Raw genomic sequence first — 15,138 nt, 5'->3', positions numbered from 1 at the left:
GGTAAGGGGGAGAGATCAACCAAAGGACTTGTATGCATGCATATAAGCCTAACCAATAGACACAGACACCAGGGGGGTGAGGGCATGAGTGGGGGGGTGGGGGGCAATGAGGGGATAAGGACACATATGTAATACCTTAATCAATAAAGAAAAAAAACAATTCAGTTATGGAAACAATAAAAAAAAAGATATTTAAATAGAATATTTACAGAATTCTTTCAGTGGGTAGAGTACAAAGTATAATCGATTAAAGTTTATTCCAGATTTCAAGAATGGTTCAATATTAATTTTAGAAAATTTACTAAATTTATAGATGACAAGAAATCTAATTTCAGCCCTGGCTGGGTAGCTCAGTTGGTTAGAGCATCGTCCCAATACACCAAAGTTGCAGGTTTTATCCTTGGTCAGGGCACATACAAGAGTCATCAAAGGAATGCATAAGTAAGCGGAATAACAAATCGATGTTTCTCTCTCTCTCTAAAATCAAGAAATATATTTTAGAAAAAAGAAAGCTAATTTTAGATACTTAAAAAGTATATAGTAAATTTTAACATAGCTTTTTGATAAAAATTCTTAACCACATAGAAATGGATGAATACTTTGACATAATTTTATATATATATCACACACACACATACATACATACAGGGTATCTCCCAAAAATTGTATACACACTTAAACAGCTGATAGCTCAGTTTTGAAAATGAAATATATTTTAATTAAACACTGCCTTTATAATTATTCAATGTGTGTGTATACATTTTGGGGAGACACCACAAACACACACACACATGCATACACACTCAGCAGTAGACATAGCAAACCAAAAGTCAGTATTGCCCTGGCCAGTTTGGCTCAGTGGATAGAGCGTTGGCCTGTGAACCAGGTTCGATTCTGGTCAAGGGCACATACCTCGGTTACAGGGTCCTCCTCGGCCCGGGCTTATCCTGGAAGCAACCAATCAATGTATCTCTCTCATATTGAAATTTCTCTCTGTCTTTCCCTCTCCCTAAAGGTCAATGGAAAAATATCGAGTGAGGATTATAAATAAGTAAATAAATAAAATAAACTGTATAAAACAAAGCAAAACAATAACAAAATATCAATGACAGAAATAAAAAAAGAAACAAAAGTCAGTATTATGCTTAATGATGAATACTAGAAGTATTCTTATTAAAATGGGAAGTAAAACAATAAATCCCTGCTTGTACCATTATTGTTAAATAATGCTCTATAATTAGACAAAAGAATAAAGGAGAGGTGTTAATATGAGGATCACATTTTTTTAGTTATGTGATCATATACTTGGAAAACCAAGTAAGTCAACTGAAAAACTACTAAGACAAAAAGATTTGGTGAGATGGCCATCTTCAACATAACTAGAACACTCATTCTGCTGTAACTGGGTTACCTTGTGATTAAGTATTGAGTGAATGGTATGTTAGAAATTGTCCTTTAGGAAAGATTTAGAGGCACCAAATGTTTATTCTCAAGTTAATCTGAAAATGTATATAATTCCAGTCCATCATTTTTATTTCATTAGCTCATTCTGAGTTAGAGGTTCTTAAAATGGGGCCTACAGTTTCCCCCATGAATGGTCTTCAAAAGATCTGTTTGCCTTTGAAACTGCTAAATTTTGTGGGCACCAAATATATGGTTTTTTGTTGTTGGTTGAGTTATCCCTCATTTTTAAAAATAAAAATTTATTGAGGTATTATTCACATACAACATATTAGTTTTATGTGTACAACATAATGATTTGATATTTTATATATTGTGAAATGATCACCATAATAAGTCACCATACATAATTACAGTGATCCCTCATTTCAGTCAAATTTTCAAGAAGTCTCTGACCCACAAGAGTTTAAGAATCACTATTCTAAATCCTTAAGTGGTTTTAAAAAAAATGTTTTTTAATTGTGTCTAGGCTGGTGGACCACCTAAGAAGGGGAAACCAAGTGCACCAGGAGGTGCAGGAAGTGCTGGAAACAAGAACAAAAAGGGATTGGAGACCAAAGAAATAGTGGAGCCTGAGCTCTCGGTCAGTATTATACAATATGTCTCAGACTCATAAAACCATGGAAAGTCAATATCTTTGAGAAAATTTGAGATCTTTCTTGCTGAATTATACAACATATAGTTATTTGTTACTTTTTAGATTCTTGAAATTGCCTTAGACAAACTTTCCCTTTATGATACTAAAATAGAAGCCTCAGATACTATAGCATACATATAGGAATGTTCTTGTGTTTTTACATTCTTGCCATTTGTTTCCTTAAGCAATTTTTAACTTTAATGTGTTTGTATCTTACAGATTGAAGTGTGTGAAGAAAAAGCTTCAGCTGTCCTTCCCGCTACCTGTATACAACTTCTAGACAGCAGTAACTGGAAGGAAAGGCTGGCCTGTATGGAAGAGTTCCAAAAGGTAGGTGCATAGGGATGAGTTGAGTGTGAAAACAACTATATTATACAGAACTGATGAAATTGAAAATGAAAGACTTGTCCTATTGCTGTGTTTTATAACCAGTGAATATGTTTCAGGGTTTTACCTAAAGATGAGGCAGGGGTGGGGGTATTTGTTTTTTAGCTTTGTAGTGTTTATCTTTCAACATCTGCTTCCTATGCTTTCTATAACTCATAACTTAGTACTTACCAAAAAAATTGGGTTTATTCTGAATTATAAGGCTTAGATGAATTTTAATATTATGGTATTTGTTTTTTAATATCAGTAGGAAAACAGATCTCTCCACTGAAACCATCCCTGATCCATTTCTGTTTCCCTCTTTGTGGTCATGATTCTTGGAGGAACAGACATTATCACTTGATGTGAGAAGCTCCTCTCAAAAATCTGTGTTAGAAAGGAGCATGGTAGTCCATTTTGGCATATACTCTGTGATTCCAATGAGGACGGGTGTGGAGAAACTGGAAGCACTGAAACTTGAGGCAGGAAACTTGCCTTCAAGTCCAGCATCTGCTGCGTATTGCGTTTAGACCTGAATTTGTGCATCTTTGAAATTTAATACTTAACTACTTCTAACCTACCCTACTTTTCTGTTTTTAGGAAAATCAAATAAGTCAAAATATTAAGCAGTTTCTGCCACACATTAGGCAAATGAAAACTGTTTTAGCATTACTTTCCTTGAAGCAAATTGTTTGTGAATTCCTAAAGTGTCTGTTGGGGGGAAATGTTTCAATGGTATTACTATAACAGCCATATACCAAACATACTAGTATAACTTAAGAAACAAAGCATTTATAAGAGAAATTATATATGCTCCCTTATAAACCTCTTCATTCCCATTTCCATTTGTTATATACTGTTCCCTTGGAACTACTCATTACCTCTTAACTCTTATTCTCTGATTTTACTTCAAGGCTGTTGAACTAATGGACAGAACTGAAATGCCATGCCAGGCATTAGTGAGGATGCTGGCCAAGAAACCTGGATGGAAAGAAACTAATTTTCAGGTATTTTTTCACTAGAGACTTAATGTCTTTTATTGTATTGTTTGTGAAATGTGTATATATATGCATTTTCTTCTCATTATTTAGGCTTCAAAGTCCTCTAATCTTTACATATTCAAAGGAGGGATAAACAGTGAGATAGCTTTCTTATTTGTTTGGATAAAAAATAAATGCAGCCCTAGCTGGTTTTGCTCAGTAGATAGAGCGTCAGCCTGTAGACTGAAGGGTCCCAGGTTCGATTCTGGCCAAGGGCACATGCCAGGGTTGCAGGCTCGATCCCCAGTAGGGGGCGTGCAGGAGGCAGCTGATCAATGATTCTCTCTCATCATTGATGTTTCCATCTTTCTCTCCCTCTCCCTTCCTCTCTGAAATCAATACAAATACATTTAAAAAATAAAAATAAATGCAGTATTTACATAGCCAATGAAAAATTACCACACAGTCTATTTAACTAACTTGATTGTAGAGATGAAATTTAACAATACTGTTATTTAGTCTAAAGAGTTGGATGTAAGGAAAGTATAGGGAAATTATGCAGGAAGGAAAACGGGAAAAGAGTTTCCTTCTCTTCTTCTAGATATACATAGACCTCATGCAAAAAAAATAATTTTTTTTAAGTTATCAGGTCTATTTTTGACATCCTGTTAGTCTCTTTTTGCCTAATCTTCTGCCACCTCTTGTTCTTTCTGTGGGATCCTTAGCTCCCTCACACTGTGTTCCCTTAGCACTGTGTTATAGCACCTCTTCCATACTGTCCAGCTCCACAAAAGTTTTCTATGCCAAAGGGTTTTCGAACTGCCCTCTTCTCATACCACTTTTAAAACTCCTCTTTATGCAGCTGCACAGATAGATGAAAGAAACTCGCCTGATTTCAGCTAATACCCTCCAGTGTGTTAGATCCATAACAAAGAATAATTGTATATTTTTTTCCTTTATAACAACTTTATTGAGTGTATAAAACTAACAGTTTTAAAGTATACAATGCAGTGGTTTTTAGTATATTCACATAGTTCTGCAACTCCTACCACTGTATAATTTAAGAATATTTTCATTACCCCAAAAAGAAACCCCATACCCATCAGCAATCACTCTTTATTCCTTCCCAAATTCTCACACCCAGTCCCTGGCATCTACTTATTCTATGGATTACTTCTAGACATCTATATATATAAAAGGCTAATATGCAAAGTGTCCCCTCGGGAGTTTGATCACTTGCTATGACATGCGCTGACCACCAGGGGGCAGCATGGACAAAGGAAGGCCCTGGCCAGCAGCCGGGGAAGGGAAATCCCGGTCAGCAGCCAGAAGGAAGGCCCTGGCTGGCAGCCAGAAGGCCCAGATTGGCCCTGATCGTCAGCCAGGCCTAGGGGCCCTACCCATGCACGAATTTCATGCACCGGGCCTCTAGTTTCATATAAATGGAATGATACAATATTGTAGTCATTTGTTGTGTCTAGCTTTTATTTTGTATAATGTTTTTACTATTCATCCCTATTAGAGCATTTATCAATTCTACATTCTTTTTATTGCTAAATAATATTCAATTGTATGGATATACAACATTTTACTTACCTATTCATTAGTTGATGAGCATTTTCATTGTTTCCATTTTTTGGCTATCATGAATAATGCTGCAGTGAACATTTATGTACAAGTCTTTGTGTGAACACATTTTTAATTCTCTTGAGTATATACCTAGAAGTTGAATTGTTGGATCATATGGTAACTCTGTGTTTAACTTTTTTGAGGAACTGCCAAACTATTTTCCAAAGTTTTTGCACCATTTTATGTTCACATCAGCAGTGCAAGAGTATTCTAATTTCTCTACATCCATGCCAATATTTATTATTTAAATATTCAAACAAGACAAAGGGAAATATTTATGGGCAAACGGGTCTCAAGTCCCATACATCTGCCATCATTACATTAACCTCTTTAAATTGTTTTCCAAGCTTCTTTCTTTCTTCCACCTAAAAGTCTATTTTAAGTTCTTTAAGTCTCTCAAGTTCTCTTGTGTGTGTGTGTGCATGAGGGTTATAGTTTTAGTTTTTGTGAGCCACTCTATTAGGAACTCTGAATTATGTAGTTAGTTTGTTCATTTATTATGTATTGGAAGATGTGTATTCCGTACTATCCTATATAATAAAAGTCTAATATGCAAATCGACCAAACGGCAGAATGACTGGTCACTATGATGCACACTGACCACCAGGGGGCAGATGCTCAATGGAGGAGCTTCCCCCAGCGCGCAGGCCCCAGGCCAGCCAAGGCAGGTGCAAGCAGGGGCCCCCGCAGTCGCCTTGCAGAGGGAGACGACTGGTGGCGGCAGGGGGTGGCTGGCAAGTGGGCAGCACCAGACCGGCCAAGGTGGGTGCGAGTGGGGCGTCCCTGATCACCCGGCTGTTTGTGCCACAGACCAGCCCTGATTGCCAGCCAGGCCAAAGGACCTTACCCGTGCACAAATTTTGTGCACCGGGCCTCTAATATAGAAATAATCATATGAGGAGACTATAGAAATGAAAATTTTCAATTTATTAAATTTCCCTGTGGTAACATCTATAATAATAAAAGGGTAATATGCTAATTAGACCAGACACGTCATTCCGGATGTCCTTCCTGATGAAGCCAGGGCCAGAGGGAAGCCAGCCGGGTCCCAGGTGCCTGCAGGTAGCCAGAGGAAAGCCAGCCCGGGTCCTGGGTGCCTGCAGGCGGCCCGAGGGAAGCCAGGCTGGTCCTGAGTGCCAGAGGGAAGCCGGTGCCGGCAGCCGGGGGAAGGAAGGCCTACTCTTGCACAAATTTTCGTGCATCGGGCCTTAGTACTATATAATAAAAGAGTAATATGCAAATAGACCTAATGATGGAACAACCAGTCTCTATGACGTGTACTGACTACCAGGGGGCAGTCGCTCAGGAGTTGCCCCCTAGTGGTCAGTGCACTCCCACAGGGGGAGCGCCGCTCAACCAGAATTCGGGCTAATGGCTGGCAAGCACAATGGCAGTGGCACGAGCCTCTCCCGCCTCCGTGGCAGCACTAAGGATGTCCAACTAACGGCTTAGGCCCGCTCCCCACGGGCGTCAGTTGGACATCCCCTGTTGGACATCCCCGCGAAGTACTTCCCCCCCCCCAGTACACAAAAGTCGTGCACTGGGCCTCTAGTTGTTAATATTTTAAAGCATTGAGTGGTTTGATTTTTTTTTCTCTTAGCTGTCACTTAGTTACTTTTAATTGCTAACAAAGGATAAAAATTATTTTGCTTTCTTTGTTTAAAAGTCTGATTTTAGTTTGGTCATGTTCTCAGCTGGTCTTAATTTTGTTACTATAGAAATAAGTACATAAATAAATGTCTTTGGCTTACTCATAACTTTATGATAACTTTATTCTTATTTAGGTGATGCAGATGAAGCTTCACATAGTTGCTTTAATTGCCCAGAAGGGAAATTTTTCCAAAACATCAGCTCAGATTGTCTTAGATGGCCTTGTAGATAAGATTGGAGATGTGAAATGTGGGAACAATGCAAAAGAAGCTATGACAGCAATAGCCGAAGCTTGCATGTTGCCCTGGACAGCTGAACAGGTTAGTCACATAGCTCTCTTACCCCCACTTTTCCCAATTTTGTCTCAAATTTTAATTTAAAGTTACTTAATTCAGCTTAGTCTTGTCTTCTCAAGTAAAGCTGTTTTAGATGCTGTGTTTTTTACCTTTAATAATACACTGTTGCATAATAAATTTTATCTTAGTCAAGCATAGTCTGTTTAGAGATGAGAGTAATTTTCTCTTAAAACATAATTCAGAGTGATCATTAATGAAAGAAAAGTTGTAAACAGTATTCTACTGTCATTTAACTTTTTTTCTTGTGTAGGTTAAGTATTTCATTCCTAAAGTCATTATTGCAGTTGTTTTAGCATCACAAAACCATGCTTCATCCTCTTCTGCCTTAATGTCATGCTATATTTCTCTGAGAAATATCAGAGAAAACACAGATCTGTTTGTTTGTTTTTCTCCCACTCCAGGTTATGTCAATGGCGTTCTCTCAGAAGAATCCCAAGAATCAGTCAGAAACTTTGAATTGGCTATCAAATGCAATAAAAGAATTTGGTTTTTCTGGGTAAGTCAGAAAAAAATTTAATGCAAAATAATTAAGTGTTTTTGCCAATCTCTGACTGGTGATTATATTTGTTGTAGCTATCTCTGCTTATTTCTGAAACACCAGAGCTGGGTTATCTAATTTATATAAAACAACCCAGCCGGTGTGGCTCAGTGGTTGAGCGTTGAACCTATGAACCAGGAGGTCATGCTTCAATTCCCGGTCAGGGCACATGCCCAGGTTGTAGACTCTGTTGGAATCGTGCAGGAGGCAGCTGATCAATGATTTTCTCTCATCATTGATGTTTCTATCTCTCTTCTCCTTTTCCCTTCCTCTCTCTGAAATCGGTAAAAATATATATTTTTTAAAATTCCACAAAACTACATTTATTCCTCAAAAATCTATACAGGTACTCTTTGACCTATGATGTGGTTACATCCAGTAAACCCTTTATACGTTGAAAATATCATGTCAAAAATATGCCTAACCTACTGAACATCGTAGCTTAGCTTAGACCTTTCACATGCTCAGAACACTTACATTAGCCTATATTAGAGCAAAATCGTCTTAACACAAAGCCTATTTTTTAATAAAGTGTTGAATATCTCATGTAATATAGTATGCATATCTCCTCGTACCATTTGTAAAGTCAAAAAATCTTAAGTCAGCCCTGGCTAGGTGGCTCGGTTGGTTGGAACATTGTCCCATGCACCAAAGGGTTGTGGGTTCTATTCCTGATCAGGGCACATACCTTACCTAGGTTTCAGGTTCAATCCCATGTCAGGGCACATATGGGAGGCAACTAATTGATGCTTCTCTCTTACATCAATTTCTCCCTCTCCCTCCCTCCTCTTTCTCTAAAATTAATAAACATTTCCTTGGGTGAGGATTTTTTTTTTTTTAAATCCTTCAGTCAGGAACCATCTGTATTGGCTTGTGCACCTGCATTTTAATATCCACTAATACTAGAGTTCTCTACGTAATTTTTCCTCGAGTGTTATAACTGTCCCACATAAAAGCCAGTTCCAAGGATTGCTAGTCAAATACATTTGTAAATTACTGCATATAATCACATTTGTTTAGAAACCTATAGTGCACATTGGTGAATTAAAGGCTCTCAGAAGTCATGCAATAAAGTAGTTTAACTTGCTGTTTTTCCAAACTTACTTGCTTATTGAACACATTTATTTCATTAAGAAAATTTTATAGAGCTTATTTTATGCTAGGCATTTTCTAAATAATTTATTTGATTAAATCATAAAAACCATGTGAGGATTGTTTTCTCTGTTTTATGAATAAGAAGACTAAGGCATAGAAAGATTAAATATTCTGCTTACTGGTAAGTCACAGCTAAGTTATGGCAAAGCCAAGATTTTAACACAGGCATTCTGATTCCAAGAACGAATATTATACTGCTATACCATGTTGCCTTTCTCTGTGCCATATTGCTTGTTACAGTGTGCCTCTTAATATCTTGCAAAACAGTGTTCTGAGTTCTATCAAGTGAAGAAATACTATTTACTCCACAAGTTATCATTCAAGTGTCATTAAGCAAAGAATTGTTATGTCAGTACCTGTGGTGTCTTCCCATAGTTGAGGGTATTGTTATAATTTCTTCTTAATTGTATAGTTTTTGGTGTAAAACTAATTTCTTGGCATGACATAAAAGCCAGGTAAATATTTTCCTCTTTTTTATTCTACTTATCCATGATCTTGTATTTATTCATTTATTCAACTACTACATATGAGTATCTATGATATTCCAGTCTTTTGTTCCAAGCCCTAGGAATACATCATGAACAAGATGACAATAAAAAATATATTAGGAGGTATAGGAACAACAGAATAAAAAAAAAAGGCAGGGTAAAGGGTTAAGTGGAATCACCTGACTGTAGTTGGGAAGGTGTTCTTTACTATTAGATCGAACAAGAGTCCATCCTGAAACAATAATGTTTGAGCAGGACCTTTAGGACATGAGTTAGCTGAGACAATCTGGGAGAACATTTTAGACCAAGGGACAGCAAATGCAAAAGCCTTGGGGTAAGGAGCATATATGATATATTTAAAAATAGGAAGGAATGATTGTTCTTTAGAATGTAGCTAAAGTGGAATAAGTGAGGGCATGGAGAGTGGTAGGAGATAACATTAGAGAAAGAAGGGGAAGCCAAGTCATATAGGGCTTCAAAATTTGTTTTCTTTTTAATGCAGCAGAAATCTGGTTGAATGCCTCTGTTTTCACTCTAAACACTGATGTTTCTCTCTTACAAGGCAAGAGGTTGCAGAAGAGCTATGAACTAAAATTTCAGATAAGAGATTAGTAATTCAGAAGATGGGATATGAAACTAGATCCCATTGGATCATATCCCTAATCTGCTACTTTTCCAGCTTTGTAGCCTTGGGCAAGGTACTGCTCCTCTTTTGACCTAATTTACCTTTCTATAAAATGCCAAAATGGTACCTCATGGGTTGTTGTGAAAAATACGTAAAATGCTGAAAACTGGACCTAGCATATGATAAGGGCACTAGGAATGTTGGCCTCTTTTGAAAGTGGGGGTAGAGGGAAGGAATAGAAACTGATATTGGAGATTCAAAGTTTGAAGTTAGAAGTCCTTAGAAGATTTCGAACAGAAGGTTAACAGGATCATTCTGACTATAGTCGGAACAGATAGTGAAGATCAAGGGCAGAAGCCGGGAGACTTAGTAAGCTATTGGAATAATGCTGTCAGGAAATTTCAGTGGCTTGGACATAGTTTGTAGAGGAGGAAGTGTTATGATTCAGAATATATTTTGAAAGTAGACCTGATCAGAGAGTGGGCATAAGAGACAAGAGTCAGGATGACTCTGGAGTCAAGAATGACCTGAGCAACTGGAAGCATGATGTGGCTCTTTACTATAGTAGGAAAGACTGTTCGAAGAACAGGTTTTAGGTTGAGGGTTTTACAATCTGGAGTTTGGTTTTGACAGTTGTAGGGCAACATCTAGACATATAAGTGGAAATGTCACAAAGGCAGTTGGATATCTGGATCAAGTTCAGGAGAGAAATCAACACTGGATTTAGGAGTGATTAGCATATAGATAGTATGTAATTTTGAATGAGTGTAGAAAGCAAATAGGTGAGATTCCAGGACATATCCAAAGGAAGCCACTTCTAGAATCTGGTTTTATAAAACTATTAAGTGTTTTGTTTGGTTTTAATTCTAATTGTTATTTCTTCTAGATTGAATGTGAAAGCTTTCATTAGCAATGTGAAGACAGCACTTGCTGCAACAAACCCAGTGAGTATATACCAGCATATATAAGAACATACAGTCATCTTTGCAGTTCTGCTGTTATTTGGAAAATTCTTTTTGTTCTGCCTCCCAGGCTGTGAGGACTTCTGCCATTACCCTGCTTGGTGTAATGTACCTGTATGTTGGTCCCTCTTTGCGAATGTTCTTTGAAGATGAGAAGCCTGCTCTCCTATCCCAGATAGATGCAGAATTTGAGAAGGTAAAGATTTCACAAATTATGCCGAAACCGGTTTGGCTCAGTGGATAGAGCGTCGGTCTGCGGACTGAAAGGTCCCAGGTTCGATTCCGGCCAAGGGCATGTACATTGGCTGCGGGCACATCCCTGGTAGGGGGTGTGCAGGAGGCAGCTGGTCGATGATTCTCTCTCATCGATGTTTCTAGCTCTCTATCCCTCTCCCTTCCTCTCTGTAAAAAATCAATAAAATATATTTAAAAAAAAAAAAGATTTCACAAATTATACAATCTATTGATGAACTTCAGAAAGCTCATATTAGTTAAGTCTAAACTTTTAACCCTTTGGAACAAACAGTAGGATTGTGTTTGCTTTTATATGCATAACATATCCCTAGGAAGAGTTCCTAACAAATTAATAACTTTGATTGTCTATGAGGAAGAGAACAGGGTAACTATGGTATAGGATGGAAGGTTTTTCCCCTTTATGTCCTTTGTGCCTTTGGAATTTCAAATATTTTAAATGTATGACCTATTGAAAAAGTACATTAAATATAACATTAAAACATCTTTTAAATAAAAATATTGTCCCTCCTTGAATAAACTTTGTAATGGAAATTGCTAAGTTTTGGCAGACTTGCTGTATAATGTCTTGGGCATACAAGTCAAAAGACAGCCTCATGATTAAGAAGTCAGATTCTGATAGGTTTTATAAAAATATATTTTGCCATGTAGTCTCAAAATTGGAACCTAAATAGAAATTAAGACATGTACTGTGTAAATATTAGGTATTAGGAAGGAATAGGAAATTTTGACACAGGCACCATTCTCCAACTTGTTTGCTCTCAGGTCCTTCATCAAGTTCATTAACCTCACTGATTTATTTGTTGGGATGTAGATGCAGGGCCAGAGCCCACCTGCTCCAACCAGAGGGATTTCCAAACACAGCACAAGTGGTACAGATGAAGGAGAAGATGGAGAAGAACCAGATGATGGGGGCAACGATGTTGTGGATCTTTTGCCAAGGACAGAGATAAGGTTGGTTTATAGGAAATGGTTTATTTGATTTATTATACTGAAAATTTTTTGGTTTTTTGTTAATCCTCACTAGAGGATATTTTTTCCAATGCTTTTCAGAGAGAGTGGGAGGAGGGAGGGGAGAGGAGAAGGAGAGAGAGAAACATCTATATGAGAGACACATGGACTGGTTGCCTCCCGCACATGCCCAAGTACGTTTGGGAATCGAACCGTAGACCCTTCTGTGTGTAGGCTACACTCTAACCCACTGTGCCACACCAGCCAGGACATACTGCAGTTTTAATCTGGTGCCTTCTCTTTTTCAGATAGGGGTACTTCTGTGACATCATTATTTTTTAGGAGTCTGGAATTAAGATGTTGTCTTTTTTTTTTTTTCAGTGATAAAATTACTTCAGAGTTGGTATCTAAGATTGGTGACAAAAATTGGAAGATCAGGAAAGAAGGCCTAGATGAAGTGGCAGGTATTATCAATGAAGCAAAATTTATCCAACCGAACATAGGTGAACTTCCAACTGCTTTGAAGGGTCGACTCAATGATTCAAATAAAATCTTGGTATGTAGAACACATGCCTGTTGTATTTCTTGCCCCCTTCTCCTTTCAGTCGGTTCCTTTTCAATGAACTCGTTGCCAGCAAAAAAATGAATGGTCATTTTACTTGCTATGGACTACAAATAGCTTTCTTTAATTTCTTAGGTATACAACAAGATATGCTGGTAGATGGCAAGTTTATAAGTCAAATTTTTATGAAGCTCATATTTGCTTTTTACAGTATTCTAATGTTAAATATCTTTATATAAAACTGCTTGTACTATACATAAACATGCTTAATTTCTAATTTTTAAATTTGGATTTTTAGGTCAGGATTTTAATAAACTAGGCTTTACTTTAGAATTATGAAGCAATATAATCTCTGATCTAAAATTCTAATGCTTCGATTTTATGAACTAATGATAAAAGCAGTGGCCACCACCTAAAAATTATTCATAAGCTAATTAGAGTAGCATCATAAAGAGCTGATTTCCCTGTCTCTTAGCAGCAGATTTGTAAAACTTTGTGCACTAGCTTGCTCATTATTTGAACATGAAATATTGGCTCTTTCCACTCAGGTGCAGCAGACGTTGAATATCCTCCAGCAACTGGCAGTAGCTATGGGCCCAAACATCAAGCAACATGTGAAGAACTTAGGCATCCCTATTATCACAGTCCTTGGAGACAGCAAGGTAAACCTGACTCCTCACTACAGCTCCAATTGGAATAAGCCAGTCACACTCCAGGGCTAAGAATAATTATCTTTTCTTACATGTAAGGGTACAGATAGAGAAGAGAATATTAGGAGGAAAATAGTAAACCTTTTTACCTCCCAGGCAGTATTAACATGACCAGATATATCACTTACTTGCTTTGTGACACTTAGATTAAGTTATTTATCTTTTGACTTTAGTTTTATCTGTGAAATTTCATTGTTACAAAATTAAATAAGAGTTTGCACATAAGGTACCTGTACCTGTTTTATATAGTTTGCACTCAAAAAATGGTTGCTATTGTGATTATGACATCATTGTTAAAAGTACCAGTATAAAGAGTAATTAAATATATGAATTTTTGTATCATGTATTTATTTTCTACCTTATTTCTCTGAACTACTAGAACAGGATCCTCTAGTACTTGATGAAGATACTTAGTTTCATTGAATGTTGTAAGCCTCTTATGTTTAGCCCTACATTGAGTATTTGAATGTGTCTTTATTTTTATACTAGAGGCCCAGTGCATGAATTTGTGCATTGGTGGGGTCTCTCGGCCTGGCCTGCACCCTCTCGCAATCCGGGACCCCTCAGGGGATGTCGGATGGCCAGTTTTGGCCCAATCCCTGCAGTCCAGGCTGAGAGACCCCACCGGTGCACGAATCCGTGCATCAAGCCTCTAGTATGCATATAAAATCTTTGGTTAATCTCTTCCCGTACTCACTCCTACCCACTTCCCTCTGAGATTCATCAGTTTGTTACATGTTTCCATGCCTGTGCATTGAGCGTCTGCCCCCTGCTGGTCAGTGCGCATCATAGCTATCGGTCAAATGGTTGGATGATCGCTTAGGCTTTTATCTAAATAGAATAATACATTTAATGTGAGAAATTAGGCTATTTTAATATTTTTGTGTCAATAAGTACTCATTCTATTAATACAAGTTAATATAAAAACATAAATGTTAAAGTTGTTAGTAATTTCAGTGTAACCATTATGCATTCTGTGACATTTAGAATTACATTCTTTAGCAGATAAACATGAACATAAGAGCACCCAGAGGTTCAGAAAAGAAAACCTAAAGAGTTTGTTCCGCCCTGGCAGATTTGGCTCAGTGGATAGAGCGTCAGCCTACGGCTTCAGTTCCGTCAAGGGCACATGCCTGGGTTGCGGTCTCAATCCCCAATAGGGGGCATGCAGGAGGCAGCCAATCAATGATTCTCTCTCATCATTGATGTTTCTATCTCTCTCCCTCTTTCTCTCTGAAACCAATAAAAGTATATTAAAAAAAAAAGTTTGTTACCCTTACATGATATTTTACGCATAGGTCACTGTTTTGCCTAGCTAACTTACTACAGGATCTGTACAAGTTGAAGTTTTATGTATCTACTGTAATTTGGGGTTTTAGTACAAACAAAACTAGATTATGTTTCAAAGAAGACGGTTCCAAGTATGTTCGTATGCACCTTAGAGAAACCTCCATGTTCATGTTCACAAAGAAACAAGCTTTTCACTACCTACTTCCTCCAATCTATAGTCATGTTATTTTTACTAATTCTCTCCTCCATTCAGAACAATGTTCGAGCTGCTGCCCTAGCGACTGTGAATGCTTGGGCAGAACAGACTGGCATGAAGGAATGGCTGGAGGGAGAAGATCTTTCTGAAGAACTCAAAAGGGAAAATCCTTTCCTGAGGCAAGAGGTTAGTACTACAGATATCAAGTGCCTTACTCATGTCTTTTACCTTCTTAGAGTCTTGGACCTACCTAATAAGTATACATGTGTGGACAGAATGTATTTCATTATAAAACAGTTAATATAATGAAGGCAAATGCCTAGAGCTTTT

General features: G+C 37.5%; 1 protein-coding gene across 1 annotated transcript in view; it reads left to right on the top strand.

Annotated features, from left to right (window-relative positions):
• CKAP5 (cytoskeleton associated protein 5) overlaps nucleotides 1-15,138 on the top strand; it is an 87,030-nt gene that overhangs the window by 41,785 nt on the left and 30,107 nt on the right. The window contains exons 14-24 of the mRNA XM_079787830.1: nucleotides 1,931-2,044; nucleotides 2,318-2,428; nucleotides 3,379-3,471; nucleotides 6,858-7,043; nucleotides 7,481-7,575; nucleotides 10,772-10,829; nucleotides 10,918-11,043; nucleotides 11,914-12,053; nucleotides 12,432-12,606; nucleotides 13,161-13,274; nucleotides 14,866-14,994. Coding sequence (XP_079643956.1) covers nucleotides 1,931-2,044; nucleotides 2,318-2,428; nucleotides 3,379-3,471; nucleotides 6,858-7,043; nucleotides 7,481-7,575; nucleotides 10,772-10,829; nucleotides 10,918-11,043; nucleotides 11,914-12,053; nucleotides 12,432-12,606; nucleotides 13,161-13,274; nucleotides 14,866-14,994 — 1,341 coding nt within the window. The remainder of the gene's footprint in view (nucleotides 1-1,930; nucleotides 2,045-2,317; nucleotides 2,429-3,378; nucleotides 3,472-6,857; nucleotides 7,044-7,480; nucleotides 7,576-10,771; nucleotides 10,830-10,917; nucleotides 11,044-11,913; nucleotides 12,054-12,431; nucleotides 12,607-13,160; nucleotides 13,275-14,865; nucleotides 14,995-15,138) is intronic.

This window comes from Cnephaeus nilssonii, assembly GCF_951640355.1.
Source record: "Cnephaeus nilssonii genome assembly, chromosome: 13".
NCBI lineage: Eukaryota > Metazoa > Chordata > Mammalia > Chiroptera > Vespertilionidae > Cnephaeus > Cnephaeus nilssonii.
This window is presented reverse-complemented; position numbering and strand designations above follow the sequence as displayed.